General features: G+C 33.5%; 1 protein-coding gene across 2 annotated transcripts in view; it reads right to left on the bottom strand.

The window, feature by feature from the left end:
- The window catches only part of LOC114336536 (probable multidrug resistance-associated protein lethal(2)03659), a 78,537-nt gene extending 67,551 nt beyond the window's left edge, over positions 1 to 10,986 (bottom strand). Inside the window, exons 1-3 of one of the 2 annotated variants that reach the window (XM_028286909.2) lie at positions 10,774 to 10,986; positions 8,435 to 8,677; positions 422 to 672 (exon numbers count right to left, since the gene is read on the bottom strand). In XM_028286909.2, the coding sequence (XP_028142710.1) occupies positions 422 to 672; positions 8,435 to 8,677; positions 10,774 to 10,850 (571 nt within the window). In that variant the 5' untranslated portion in view covers positions 10,851 to 10,986. The remainder of the gene's footprint in view (positions 1 to 421; positions 673 to 8,434; positions 8,678 to 10,773) is intronic. The other variant, XM_028286910.2, reaches the window with a different exon arrangement.
- Positions 10,987 to 16,240: the final 5,254 nt, after the last annotated feature.

Below are 16,240 nucleotides of genomic sequence, written 5' to 3'. Positions count from 1 at the left end.
GCCTTAAACCGTCACTGATCTGCTAGCTCTCATTATATACCACAGATGTTTTTCTCTATTTTATCATCTTCGTCAAGTCTCCTTCGCTTTGATTTGTTCTGTTGAAGACTTCTATGATTGAAATGCGTTGAACCCATGAGATTATAAGCATTCTACGATTTGACCACATCTCGAAGGCTTCTAATTTATTCATTATATTAACCTTCATGATCCAGGTTTCACATCATGTATTAGTAGTGCAATATCAACAGAGAGATATCACTTTTATTAAAAAAATATTTTGCAAACCCACACAAAAACCCAAAATAAAATATTTTTGCTGCTATACTGTTATGGTCGCTTGTTAAACCTCCATAACATTGTTGTTCTATTTATTCTACTAAATCATTTTAAAGTTTTGAAAACAACTAATAAAACCTACCTAAACTTGTATTTTCTAAAGCTTTTGGGCTCAATCTTAAAGCTTTTCTATAGATCAACGAACACATTGATATTCTGATTTGAATCGCCAGTTCCGTTATATAAATAAAATAATTTTGGTAGTATAGATTATGAAACGCTTCAAGTCCAAGCATGAGTGCGGCAGCATAAACTGCATCCTCTAATGTCATCTTAGTTTGGCCAGGTTTGAAATAAGCTACCAGCTTTGAAATAGCTACAGGCTCTAAAGTACTGAAAAAGTCTTGAGTTTATTTAAAGTATATAGTGTTATAAATAATACACTTTAAGCAACGGTTTAAGGTTTAACCCGGCATTGGTCGCTAGGTAGATTATTACGCGAGTGGTCGCGCGTGTGATTTTCTCTCACATATCCAAAGTTTGCCTTTTTTACAAAATAACATTTTTAAAACAGATTTTAAACTTTTTTTATTAACTAATACCTAATAAGAATATAGATAATATAGTCCGTTCTTTAACGGTAAAATATTGCAAAGCCTCTAAATTTTAAAGAACCGCTTGGATTGACACGAAATTTTACATACATATAGCTAACAAGTCAAAGAAAAAAAGTGATATTGTGCCGATATGTGCTTTTGCCCTGGGGGTGGTTTTCACCCCCTCTTGGGGGTGAAAAAATATTCGTCCAAAGAAAGTCAGGAAATGGATAAACTGGCTAATTTTAAGTAACTTTTGTTCTATAGAGTTTTTTCACGAAATACTTTTCGAGTTATTTGGCAGTGAATATGTTCATTTGTTCAACAATATAACCACGCTTTTAGACGGTTTTTCGCAAATAACTCAAATAGTAAGTATTTTGCCGAAAAATCATTCTTAGCAAAAATATAGCCTATAAAAAATTTTAAAAAATGGTGTATATATCACGTCTCTACACCTAGCAGAAGCAGAGTTATAGCTAATGAAAAATAGGTTCATATTCGTCAAATTCCAAATGGAATACTTTAACGTGAAATAACCAAAAATGAAGCACATTTCGGGGAAAACTCATTACAATTGATTTAAAGTGTTTAAAAAAAGCTACATTTTTGTTTTATAAAAAAAAATTCTAGCATCAAAATTAAACAAGTTACGCTCAAAATAAAGTTAGTCCCTTTTGGTTTTGGTAAAAAAATTGAGAAAATCACCCCCTAATTAGTATCTTAAATGAACTTAATCGTTACGACTTCACAAGTTTCTTGACTTGTGTATATATTGTTTATATGATCTGTAAGTTTCATCGGTTCAAAGTCCTTATTATTGAAAGGGCTGTAGTTAAAAGGGGTTGAACGAGTCACTGATCACGAATGTACGCAAATTTAGAAACACCAAATCTCAATCAATTTTTGTCTAACAGAAAAACAAAAAAATACATGATATTCAGAAAAGCAAATCTGACTTTTTTTGTTTTTCGAGATTTTTGGTATCTCTAACAATTTTTAAGTTATTTTGAGAAAAAGCATATTTTTCAAAATTTAAATTTTTAAAAATTTTATTTTGAAACCAAATTTTTTCAAAAATAAGCACTTTAAATCGATAAAACTTACAGATCATATAAACACAACATAAGTAAAATAATTTGTGGAGCGGTAACGATTAATTTCATTTAAGTTGCTAATTAGGGGGTGGTCTTCCCGATTTTTTTTGTGCAAAAACAAAAGGAACCAACTTTATTTTGAGCGTAACTTGCTTAAATTTAATGCTAGAAACTTTTTGTAAAAACAGAAATAAAGATTTTTTTAAACACTTTAAAAAAGTTATTATGGGTTCTTCCCAAAAAGTGCTTAATTTTTTTGGATATTTCACGTCGAAATATTCTATTTGAAATTTGGTGAATATGAATCTATTTTTCATTGGCTATAACTCTGGTTCTACGAGATCCAGAGACCTAACGTGTACACCATATTTTTTACTTTTTTATAGGCTATATTTTTGCTAAGAAAGTTTTTTTCGACAAAATACTTACTTTTTGAGTTATTTGCGAAAAACCGTCTAAAAATGTGGTTATTTTGTTGAAAAATGAACATATTCACTCGCAAATAATTCGAAAAGTGTTGACTTGGCAAAAAAGCTCTATAGAACAAAAGTTATTTAAAATTAGTCAATTTACCCATTTCCTGACTTATTTTGGACATATATTTTTTCACCCCCAAGAGGGGGTGAAAGTCACCCCCAGAGCAAAAGCACATATCGGCACAATATCACTTTTTTTCTTTGACATGTAAGCTATACGTATGCCAAATTTCATGTCAATCCAAGCGGTTCTTTAAAATTTAGAGCAAAAACCGTGAAAGAATGGACTAATAATATAACATAATATAGATAATAATATGATAAAATACAAAAAAATAATCGGAATTAAACCAATATTAATCAATATCCGTATCTTCACAATTTACGGCACAGCACACAAGTATAACAAGAATCCTCTGGACAAATTGGTTGATGACAATAATTACAATTTTTTACATTATTTCAGATTTTAAGTGAGAAAATAAAATTAATTTTTATACACAGTTGGTGGCGCCGGTGGTCGCTCGATGAGAGAAACTCTCACATGAAGTGCATTAACTCAGCAATCTGGTGATACAACGTCAACTGAATCACTATCTGAGCGGACGAGTCTATTAGATTGTCGAGAAAGGATAGATAGAAGACTAGAAGGAACCTCAGCGCGTAGAATTTCCCAGAAAATAAGTTGTGCGCAATTTTCTGAAACCGTGAGAGAAGATCTCATATAGCGACCACTGCCGGGTTAAAGTTGATTTATATTAGGACGGGGACGTGGACGACACGGCTGTCTTAACGGGCACGATGAAGGATCGTCTGATATGAAAAACATTGGCTAATTTATCATACAACGGAACGGCGCGACTCCGGGGACGTGCTGGAACGTGCGCTTTCTATCGTTCTACGGCACGTATCGTGCACGTCCTGACCTAACGTAAATCAGCCTTTAATCTTGACACAGACCACCACCATTCCCATATGCACATTTCATCCCTTTGGAATCCTCACAGCGAGCTGTGGTGTACTCTTTGAATCTAAACCAAATATTTCTGTCACGTTTGCAAATTATAAAATCTAATTTACACAAGACGCTACTTCTTCTTCTTCATGTACCATGTCCTTTCAGAACGTTGGTTACCATCGTAGCTATCTAAATTTAATTCACTGGCAACCTGAATCCAGGGCCGCGTATAGGTCAAATGACGCCCTAGGCAATTCTCTAGTAGCCGCCCTTCAAACATGTACCATTTTTGCGAAAAATCAGGCCTAATGTTACATATTACTATTATAAGTATGTTTGAGCGTTTTGACCTGTGCCCAATGCATGAGTTTTATTGCATGATACGTAGAAATTGCCTGTTTGTAGGCGCGCCTACTCGTTCGATTTGAAATGAGAGATGCATTGAAAACATTACTCAAGCACTATGTGTTTATAGCTTTGTTTCACAATAAAACATTAATTTTTAGCAATGCAAATAATCAAAACAGGTATAATTTGACATGAATTTTCAAATGCGGTAAGCAGAAGTGATATTTTATTTTTTAATCAAAAGTTATTCGGGTTCAAAAATTGCAATTTTTCGATGATTTGAAAGTTCAACCGCGTTTATCTCGAAAACTATGCATTCTACGAAAAAACTTGTAACAACATTTTTTTCTTAGAATGACCAAAAAAAAATAGAAAAAATGGTTTGTTTTGCTAAGAATCGCTGTTATGTAATTACTCAAGTTCTTTGTTTATAACAATCTTATCGACATCCGGATCAACTGTTAACCAAAAAATTCGTGTTCTACGGGACATAATACATAAAAAACTTAGGTAAGTCCATCTGAATAAAGTAGGCCGTTGTACCCCACCTCCCCCTCTTCAAAAATTGTTTAAAAAATTAGACTGTTTGTTAACTAATAAATGTCTAGACAAATTGCATATTTGTAATGTGCACAAAAGTACATACAAATTAAAAATAGAAAGATCAAAATCCATTGAGTGGATCCCAAGATATGAAAATGATAGTAGTTTTAAGTTGCTTTTTAGTTTTTGAACTCGGGCATTTGTCGGTTCCCGCCAGGTAGCTGACAACTTTTTTAGTTATTGTTGACCTTCATGTTTCCTGCCTAGAGTTCGCGTCCGTTTTTTAATTATTAACAACTTAGTGCAATCAAAGCAGTAGCTCTCCCTTCACTTATCATGACTAGTCACCATTTGAACTAAGTACATTTTTAAAAATTTAAGTAAAATATCACCTTTTCGAATATGTAGAAAGATGTTTTCTACCGACAATATTTTTAAACTTATTCTAAAAATGTTTATAAACTAGGATTTTTTAGATTATTTAATTCATAGGAGATTCTGACCAATAGAAAGCTACAGACATGCAAATTAAGGTGATAATTTTTGATAATCTCCCGTCGTTAAGCATATTACGTCAGATGCCCTTCGTTGCTACGAAAAATACATTCAGTGACATTAATGACAAATGTTTTAAAAATTATAAAAGTGATGACTTTCAACCGTCAAATACATATTTATAACAACTGTGTGTTTAATTTCACTAATTGGTACTTACATATATAAATTACAATAAAATTTTGGTTTTGAACAGTTTTATTCATGAAATAATCGCAACAAATTGCACTCGAACTCTAAAATTAATATAGAATTTTAGAGCTCTTGTGCAATTACTACTGATAATTTTTTATCTATTATTAATACATTTTGATAGTATCACTTTTCTACTTTCATTTGGCATACGCAGAAGTGTCCTATCTTCATTATTTTCTGTCATTTGTTATTGCAAAACAAAGGTCTCTAGGATAAACAAGTAGAATAATTTTTAAACTAATCAATGGATCGGTCTCAAATTTTGAGGGTTTGTTATGTACCCCAATACCCAACTTTGAGTGAAACGCTATAGTTCTAAGTTAGTTTTAGTAAAAGTTATTAATAAATAACCATTTTCAGTTATTTTGCAGTTTACGAAGCAACAAATTAAATTTTTGTCTTTCAAAAATCGTCATTTTAAAGGGTTTTGAATGTTCTAAAAAATTTTTTGAAATTTTATGTCAACTATGTTTAGCTTTTTAATTGAGTGCAAAAAATGGAAAAAAATCGCTTTTATTGCACTAAATTGTTAATAATTAAAAAACGGACGCGAACTCTAGGCAGGAAACATGTAGGTTTTCATCCTGTAAGTCAACAGTCAACAATAACTAAAAAAAATAGTCAGCTACCTCGATATTTCAGTGTACCGAATATGGTCTATTTCTTGCTTATTTCCCTGGAGTATATCTGTGCGACGACACGTTTGAAAATCCCAACTTTAACTCGATGTCCTACTGTAGACAAGTAAAATCTTTAGTTTCTGTAAAATGTGCAATATTGAAGTGTTCAATGGCCCATCCTCTTTGCAAAGCTGCCGGCGGCCTAATAATCACTAAATTTACGACTTCCGTTCTTTTTTGGATGATTAGTGTTAAGATAACAGAATGCTATGTTTGTTTTATTTTTGTTATGAATGCAATTTGTTTTATTCTATTTAGAAATGATTGCTCACTTCTATTTCATTGATGGATGAACATACATACTTGTTATTCGATTTTAATTTTTATATACAATTTTTTTTGTACAGTATTTTTGCCGCCCTCTCACAATTTGCCGCCCTAGGCAACTGCCTATATTGCCTAATGGATAAAGCAGCCCTGCCTGAATCGCTTGCTCGTATCAATACCATACCAATCTCGCAAGTTCCTCAACCATGAGGTTCTTCTTCGTCCTGGACTGCGTTTGTCTGCTATTTTTTCCTTGCATAATATTTTGCAGCAACCTATATTTGGGACCTCTCATTACATATCCGAGATACTCCAGCTTTTTCCGCTTGATGCTTTTTATAATCTCAGTAGTCTTGCCGAGACGTTCTAGTATTGTGGAGTTTAGAATCTTCTTCACCCAGGAAACTTTTAAGATTCTTCTATAACACCACATTAGGAAAGCTTCAAGGCGATTAAGATCAATTTTATTCACAGTCCAGGACTCGACACTATAAAGTAAGACCGAGAACACGTAGCAGCGAAGTAGGCGGACTCTCAATGCCAATTTTAGATCTCTGTTATTACATAACACCTTGGGCATCCTTCTAAAGCGGCTCTGGCCTGCTTTATCCTAGATCTAATTTCGCCGTGACTTTCTGCGTTACAATAATTTAATTGCTGTCCAAGGTAAACGATTTTATCAACTTTCTCAAGTTTGGCATTATTTACATATACAAGGTGTCCAGAAACTCTACCGACAAACGAAAACAGGAGATTCCTCAGAAAATTTATTTTAAGACATTTTAAACCAATTCATCTAGTCCGAAAATGCTTCCTAAGGGAGCTATGTAGAGCTCTTTGAAGATGACGTCTTGTAACTAGGTTTTCGTAAATACCCCCAAACGCTTCTATTTAGAAAAACGAAAATTGGTATGCATATTTATCTTCCAGAGATAAATCGATTTCATCCATTTCGAATTTCTTGTACCGGTCATAGGCGTCCGTTTTGGGAAGGGCAACGATTATTTTATCGCATAACTTATTTGTCTTTAACTTTTAAGCATTTTTGATACAGGATTATTAAATTGTGAGGTATTCTAGTACCAAAAAGTACTCTTGTTTTAGGTTGGTAGGACACACCGTTTTCTAGAAAAATCGATTTCAAAATTTTTCGTTTATTGAATTTGAAAAAAAAATGGAAAAAAATTTCAAAAAAAAAACGATGTATTTTACCAACTTCAAGCAAGAGTAACTTTTAGTAAATACTAGAATACCTCATAATTTAATAATCTAGAAATTCTAGAATTTCTAGAAATCCTTCAAAATTAAAGACAAAATAGTTATGCGATAAAATAACCGTTGACCATCACAAAACGGACGCATATGACCGGTACCTACTAGAAATGCGCAATTAATGAAATCGATTCATCTCTGGAATATAAATAAACGTACCAGTTTTCGTTTTTCTAAATGGTTATTTGTTGAATTTTTTTTTTTGAAATTCAAAAAACGAAAAATTTTCACACCGATTTTTCTAGAAAACGGTGTGTCCTACCGACATAAAGCAAGAGTACCTTTTAGGACCAGAATATCTTGCAATTTAATAATCCAGTGTCAAAAATGCTTCAAAGTTAAAGACATAAAAGTTATACGATAAAATATAACCATTGTCCTAGATGAATTGGGTTAAAATGTCTTAAAATTATATGAGGAATCTCCTATGTATTCGTTTGTCGGTAGAGTGTCTGGACACCCTGTAGAGACCGTTTTATATTCGGTTATTTACTTATTACGAGTATTTTGGTTTTCCGTATGTTCAGATCCAGGCCTGCCTCCCTACAACTCCCAACTACACTATCAAGTAGTGTTTGCAGATCTTCTTGACTAGAAGAAGCTAGAGTACTGTATCGTCCGCATATCGCAAATTATTGATGACTTCACCGTTCACAATTTTATTCCTTATTGTTTTTCAGAAAGTGCATTTCTGAAAATTCTTTCGGAGTAAACGTTGAAAAGTAGGGGTGGCAAGAGGCATACTTGCCGTACTCCTCTTTTAATATTAAGAGCTTGTGATTCCACACCATCTACTAAAACTAATGTTGTTTCATTCCAATATAAATTTGCAATTATTCGAACATCTCTGCCATTCAAGCCAATGTCTTTTAGAACTTCGATCAGTATAGAGTGCTTAACACGATCAAATGCCTTTTGGAAGTCAATAAAACAACAGTATATGTCTACAGATTTATCGCTACAAAGACGCTACAGCGACATCTATTACACACAAACGAAATACAGCTAAATCCATACTTTCTATAATTTGCAAAGCAAACATAAGATAAATGAACTGACGTGAGGAATCTAAAAATTGCATTCCATAGCACGTCAATCTGTCTAGACAAAAGACACAATTGAGTATTTGGAATCAAATTCGCTCTAATTAAATATCATCACAACATACCTTGTTAGTAATCTCCAAGTCATATGAATAATACCTAAAGCAAAATATTTAAATCCATAAATTGTCCATAAAATTCGTAATACAGATACTTTCTTTCCAGGTTCAGTAGTAACAGCTTCATTAATATAAGCATTCTCCAATTTGTCTGTGCATTGTTGGGAGCGACATTTTTTAATAACCTCATACAAGTCATCATCTTCAAGGTCCCTCTTGAAACCTCGTGCAAATATCTTCCCTGTGTAACTAGAAAAATTATATTTAATATCCATAATTATCCAATGCAACCATATAAGCTAAATTAATATACTTTGTTACTTAACCAAGGTTTAAACTTAACCAAGGTGTGTGTGAGATCCTGGCATCAGACAAAATCTATTTGCCACAAAACATGTAAATTCTTAATTATATGTTTTCATGTTGTCAATTTCTTTAAACTATACCGCTATTTTTGCATTTCTGATAAAATTAATGATGGAAGCTAGTACCGATTTATCCGATGAAGAAAGGAGAGCTGTAATATTTAGCGGCAATAGACACTCGTGATGAATTAGTTCTTGATACAGAATTGAAGAAGATTGAGAGTTCAGAGAACATTCTAGAAATATATGATTTAGTTCACCAATGGATACATTGTCACAACTGCAGACAGGAGAGTTAAATATTCCAATTTTATATAAGTGAGATGGAACTTACCCAAGGTATTCCTTCATGCGGTGTCTAGATTTTAAACAAACGTATGATATGATGAGAAGGAATAAAATGTATGAAGTACTGAGCTCCTTGGGCATACCCGCAAAACTAATTAGGTTAGTAATAATGACTTGGAATAGCACAGGAAATTATGTAGTAAGGAGAGGATTCTGATCGGACAAAAGGAAAGGTAGGTAAGATAACGACTGCGAAGAAGCAACCAGGGAAAAATCTAGCATGAAAACAGGTAGAGAAAAAGATTTGTAAGAGTACCTTTAGGAGAAGAAAGATATAGACTCAGACAAATGCTGTACAAGCAAAAAAATATATGGATTGATGAATTGAAGAATTGGAAGTAAATAGCAAGAATAATGTAAAGTTACATAATGATATAAAATCACAAGCCAAGAAGAAACCAACAGCTAAGATCAATACCAAAATATGGGAGAGATATTACGAAGAGTTATTTAAGGCTAGAGAGTACTCACTGATGCACAGAAGAAATGTCTTGGTGATAAAACCGAAATCGAAAATACGTCATATGAGGATTTTTTGCGTGTGATAGAAATCTCAAACAAAAGAAAGCAGCAGGTCCAGACGAAATCCTAAACAAGCTAATAAAACGAGGCGGAGAAGAACTACAACGAAAAATATACGACCTAATAATAAGGATTTGGGAAGAAGAAAGAATTCCCGAGGAATGGAAAACAGAATGGATATTTCCTATTATAAAGAAAGGTGATACCACACAATGCAACAACTATAGAGGAGTAAAATTGTTAAACAGTTGCTACAAAATATTGACATCATTAATCAAACAAAGACTCTCAAAATACATTAAAAACTAAAATAGGAGACTACCAGCAGGGATTTAGAGAGGGAAGGTCAACAGGTAAACAATAAATGCAATACACGTAATCACACAGTCAATTGACAAGTGTTACGAACATGATATCGACTTACACATCCTTTTCATAGATTTCAAGCAACCATTTGACAACCTAACAAGGTCCGACCTAATAGAAGACATGAAAAACCTATATATTCCAATGAAACTTATAAAGACAAATATGACAACTTCCTCAAAAATTACTTATTTACTCAGAATACTAAACTGAAAATTTACAAAGCAGCAATTAGACCAGTAATCACATACGGTGTTGAAGTAATGTGTCTGACACAGAAAGATGAAGAAAGATTGAGGATCCTAGAGAGAAAAATAATTCGGAGGATAGCAGGCCCACTAAACGTAGGTAATAATGAATTTAGAAAACTGATGAACCACGAAGTAAGAGAACTTTGGAAAGGAGAAGACATCATCCGATTTATCAAGGCACATAAACTCAGATGGATGGGACATATAGAAAGGAAAAGTCCAGAAGCATTTATCAAGAAAATTACCAAATAGAGACCTGTATTAGGCAGATCACGAGAAACAGATGGTCGAGGATCTTAAGAAGAAGATGGGAGTTAGATAATAGGTAACCATAAGCAAAAACAGGAACGAATGGAGAAAAATTGTAGAAGATGTAGAATTGTAGATGACATGATAAATATTAAATGTCACAAGAAAATAGCTTTAGAACAATATAAGGATGTACAAACGATGTAAAAAAAATTAAATCAAAACAACACTAGCAAATACTTACAAAAAAGTTAAAATAGACAAAATGTTAGCCTTTTCACGAGGATGGGTTTGTCTGTTCACTTTTTCACTGTGGTCCATATTTGAAAACTGTTAAATTCACACGAAAATACATTAAAGGAAAGTGTCTTTAATTAATACGGTATTTTAAAATAATGTTTAAATTCATTTTTTTTTTTTTGGCTGCAAAGACAATGCATTTTAGATATTAAATTTGTGATAGATAAAATTAAAATAGACATAGGTACCGTAAGTTAATGATAAATATTTGAAGATTAAAAGACAAATAATAATTCTAAATTTACTATTTAAAATTTCCATAACAAGTATCCACTTCATGTATTGTATTGTAAAACAAATATTACAAACATATTTAAGTAGGAAACAAAGTAGTGGAACGTTTAACATGTTGGAAGGAAAACATCTATACAAAAAAATAATTTACTTATTGTAACCCCTTCTTCTTCTTAACGTGCCCTATCAAGTCCCCTTGACGTTGGCGATTAACATGGCGAAACTGTATCTGTCTCGAGCTATTCTAAATAGGTGTTCTGCTTTCTTTATTCCTGTCCACTCCCGGATATTCTTCGACCAAGAGGCCTGCTTTCTACCAATTCCTCTGCGTCCTTCGATTTTACCCATCATAATAAGTTGAAGAATATTATACCGGTCTCCCCTTACTACGTGTCCAAAATAGGCCATCTTTCTATATTTGATGTTATCAAGCAGCTCGCGGGTAGCATTTGCTCTCTTAAGGACTGCCACATTTGCCAGCATAGCCGTCCATGGTATTTTCAGTATACGTCTGTGCAGCCACATTTCAAAGGCCTCCAAACGGTTAATGGTGGATATTTTTAATGTCCATGCTTCGACACCATACAAGAGGACTGACCAAATGTAGCATTTAATCATGCGCTTTCGAAGTTGAAGTTGCAAGGTATCATTACAGAAGAATGACCTCATTTTTAAAAATGTCGTGCGGGCTATCTCGATTCTAAATTTTATCTCTTTATCTGGATCTAGTTGTTCAGTAATATGGCAACCAAGATATTTAAAACTGGGTACTCCTTGAATTATATGACCATCAACATATAACCGTGAATCTTGATGGGCCAAACGGCTAAATACCATGTATTTTGTTTTTGAACAGTTTATATTTAGGTCAAACTCTCTTCCCACTGTGTCAATGGCATTTAAAAGGTGTTGTAATCCATTCATATCATCACTTAAAATAACTGTATCGTCTGCATATCTGATTGTATTTATCAGAATTCCATTAACTTTCACACCCCATTCCAAATTATGCAGCGCTTCCTTAAATATTCTATCTGAATATAAATTGAATAACAGTGGGGACAGTATACAACCCTGTCTGACACCTCTTTGTATTTTGCATATTTCTGTTGATTTTCCATTTATGCAACTATTGCTGTTTGACGCCAGTATAATTTTTCTATGATTCGTACATCTTGACTATCAACTCCTTTATCCTTTAATATTTTAATTAATTTGTGATGTTGTACTCGATCAAAGGCCTTCTCATAGTCAATAAATACAGCAAAGACGTCTTTCCTTTGATCTCGGCATTTCTTCAATAACACATTTAGTGCAAAGAGTACGTCCCGGGTTCCCAGTCCATTTCTGAAGCCAAATTGTGTTTCATCCTGGTCTTCTTCACATTTATCTCTGATTCTACTGTGGATGATACGTAGAAAGATTTTCAAAGTGTGGCTCATAAGGCTTATCATTCTATAATCGCTATAGTTTTTCGGACGTTGTTTTTTTGGTAGGGTTATGAATTCGGACTTTAACCAATCTTCAGGGATATCACCAGTCGAATAAATAGCATTGAAAAGTTTGACTAGTATTCCAATGTTTTCCTCATTTATGAGCTTTAACATTTCTGTAGGTATGTTGTCGGGACCAACGGCTTTCTTGTTTTTTGCCAATTTTATGTTTGGATTGCGCCATGTTAACTTTACTCGGGAGAAATAATTGGAGTGGTTTCCCGTTGCCTTCCGCAATGATTTTTCTGGAGCATTAGGTTTACTCCTGTGCGTTGGATAATCGGAAAGGATTTTTGGATATTTGGTAGGAAACTTGGATCGGGACATGACCTCCCCTATTTGGGTTTGGGGGATAGCCATGGCTTGCGTGAGCAGGGTCGCGTCCCTGAAATAGATCTGATTTACACCGGGATCGTATAAGTGTATCTATCCGCTACTACTGTATTGTAAGCCCTATGTAAACTAAAGTGATTCTAATTTGATTGAGTTCAAACCTTCTTCAAGTGCCATCTCCGCGACGGAAGTTGGCAATCATCATAGCTATTCGGACTTTGTAGACGGCTGCTCTGAAAGGTTCATTTGATGTACATCCGTACTATTCTCTCAGGTTGCGCAGCCACGATATTCTGTGTCTCCCTATGCTTCTTTTTCTTTGAATCTTTTCCTGCATAATGAGTTGGAGGAAGTTATATCTGTCTCCACGTGTAATATGTCCGAGATATTAAAATTTTCTGGTTTGGATTGTATTTAAGACTTCCATTTATTTATTCATCTTTCTCAGAACCTCTTTGTTTGTGAAGTGTTATGTTTATGATATTTTCAGAATTCTTCTATATACCCGCAACTCGAATGATTCTAGTTTTTCATTGATGCCACATTCAAGGTCCAAGCTTCCATTCCGTAAAACAGAGTCGAGAAAACGTTGCACGTAGCCAACCTTACTCTCAGCTCTAACATTAGATCTCTTGTGCAGAGCACTTTTCTCATATTATTAAAATTCGCTCTAACCTTTTCTATTCTAATTTTAACCTCCTGGAAGTAATCATTTGTGGAGTTGATCATTGTTCCAAGATATGCATATTGGTCCACTCGTTCGACATTGGTTCCGTTTATGAGGAGATTCTCGTTATGTCTTTGAGTTTGAGATATTCTCATAAATTTTGTCTTCTTGATGTTCATTGTTAGACCGTATTCTTGGCTATATATCGCTATTCTGTTAACCAGTCTCTGAAGATCTTCAATATTTTCGGCAAAGACGACAGTGCCATCCGCATATCTAATGTTGTTAATGGGAGCTCCTTTCACTTTTATTCCAGCTGTTTCACCCTCAAGATCTTTTTTAAGGATCTCTTCCGAATAGGCATTAAAGAGAACTGGCGACAATACGCATCCCTGTCTCACCCCTAATTAAGAAAGAAGGACCACAAAAATAAATTTTAGAGTCTTCTGCGTTGTCCTAAAGTTCCTTCTCCTATTGGAGATTTGATCTCATCATAGATATGGTAATTCTTCTAGGTACTTCTCTGAATAACTGTACTAATTTGAAGTTAAATTCTCAAGATTCCTTAACCAGGAAATGTGTACTTAACACGTTCGCTACCAAGCGACTCATATATGAGTCACATCGACTTTCCCCATAGACGTCTTGCCCGTGAGCCGGGTATCGCATTAAACTTAAATACCCCTTTTGTAGCGAACGGGTTGTGTTTCTGTCTTAGTTAATTGTAACTTCCATAATTATCCTAAGAAGCTTATATTTTATTCCTCTAGATTATGTTTCCCAGATATTCTTTCATAATTACTAATTATTTATTAATATTTCACAGCTCTTCTATGACAACTATCTAAATCATTGTATTTTTAATATCCTTGCCTAACACCACATTTCTAACTCTATAATTTCTGATTTTCCACCTTTATCTCGGTGTTCTGACTCCAATAGAGCTGGATAATAATTCGTCGATCTCAATCGTTAATATTTTTGCTATTTAGTATTTCTACTAGTGTTTCATTGTCTAGGTAGGTACCTACTCCATTGAATGCCTTTTGGAAATCAATTAATCAAAAAACGAATGTGTGTGTACTTTGTACGCACGTAAGAAGTTATACTTCTATTATATGATTTCAACGAAATTAATATACTTTAAACAGTTTATTTATATTTTATTTAAATATTAAACTAATTTTAATACTTACTACTTTTCAAAAAATTTTATTAAAACAGTACCAAAAATTAAAAAAATAAAAGAACAGAACACACACAAACACATTGAAAAATACCACAAATGATTTCTGAACAATAATTGTCGGAAAATTTTTTAACTAAATACGTATTTTCTGAAAAAAAATTATATAATAAATATACTTATAATCATAAAATGTATAAAAAAAAATAAAAAAATAAAAGTTTCTATTGGGGTTCGAACTCGCTTATGTTTGTGCAGTTAGTATTGGAATTCATTCATCTTACACTTTTACCCACTGAGGCACATGCATTATGTTATGTGGGAAGATCGACGAACTAAACGGTTTAAACTTTTGACAGTTCTGAATTTAACCAAAATATTTTGATTTTTGTAGAATATTAAAATACAAGACATAGAGTACTAAAACAATATATTAGGTGAATATTGACAGAAATTTTGATGGTAATCAAATTATGTAAATCAAAGCATTATATACTATTTAGGTATGTTCATTTTAAATTTTCCAAATAGGTAGGTAGGTACCTATGTAATTTTTTATTAGGATACTGAATCATTTACAATTATTACGTACCTGTCACTTTTAAAAACTGTTTCAAAAGTCACTACAATTATAAACTTGCTTTTTTCTCTGCCATCACAACAATAAAAACTAATATACACATTTGTTTATCCATAATATCCAACAATTATTGACAGATTATTTTAACACCCAATAAGATCCCGTATAACGTTTGACCGACCAATAAAATAGCGTCGGTGTGCGCATGAGCCAGGGAATGTAAAAATTCACCCTCGTGCCTAAAGAAGTATAACTTCAAAAATCCTGGTTCATAACCAAACATCTTTGAGAGAGCACATAAATAGCAAAAAATGCTTTCCTAATTTCAAGTCCTTTACGGAACTTGACACTCAAATAAATACAACGTAAATTAACAATATATATTAAACGGAATTAACACTTCATCGACGTCTTACGGATATAACCACTTAAAGCAATGTTACGATATGACAGACCGTTCAACTGTACAACCCGAAATCTACTGATGGGGCTTGCTAAAAGTAATATACCAGCTACATCTACTGGGATTTTAGCAAATCGCGTATTATCCAGTAGATAATACTAACTCCATAGATCATTTTTCCAGTTAAACTCAATTTATGACAATTTGTAACATAGATCGTTGTTCAGCCGAACGCTTCAATCGTTAATTGAAAACGTCACCATTTGAGTTTCCTGAATTTTTCTTTTGGCGTTTTTCTTAATCATCCTCATCATCAATGTCGTTACAACTATTCGTGAGTCTTTGCCGCGTTTACTATTGCCTTCCATGTTTGTCTGTCCCGTGCCACTATTTGCCATTGTCTCACTCTCATTTCCTCCATATCTTCTCTGACTGCTACTGTCCACCTTTTTCTAGGCCATCCTACAGACCTTCTCCCATCTAGACCTTCCCAAAACACATTGTTTATAAGGCGA

Source organism: Diabrotica virgifera, chromosome 3 (genome assembly GCF_917563875.1).
Source record: "Diabrotica virgifera virgifera chromosome 3, PGI_DIABVI_V3a".
NCBI lineage: Eukaryota > Metazoa > Arthropoda > Insecta > Coleoptera > Chrysomelidae > Diabrotica > Diabrotica virgifera.
Note: the sequence above shows the minus strand (reverse complement) of the source record. Positions and strands in the feature narration are given on the sequence as shown.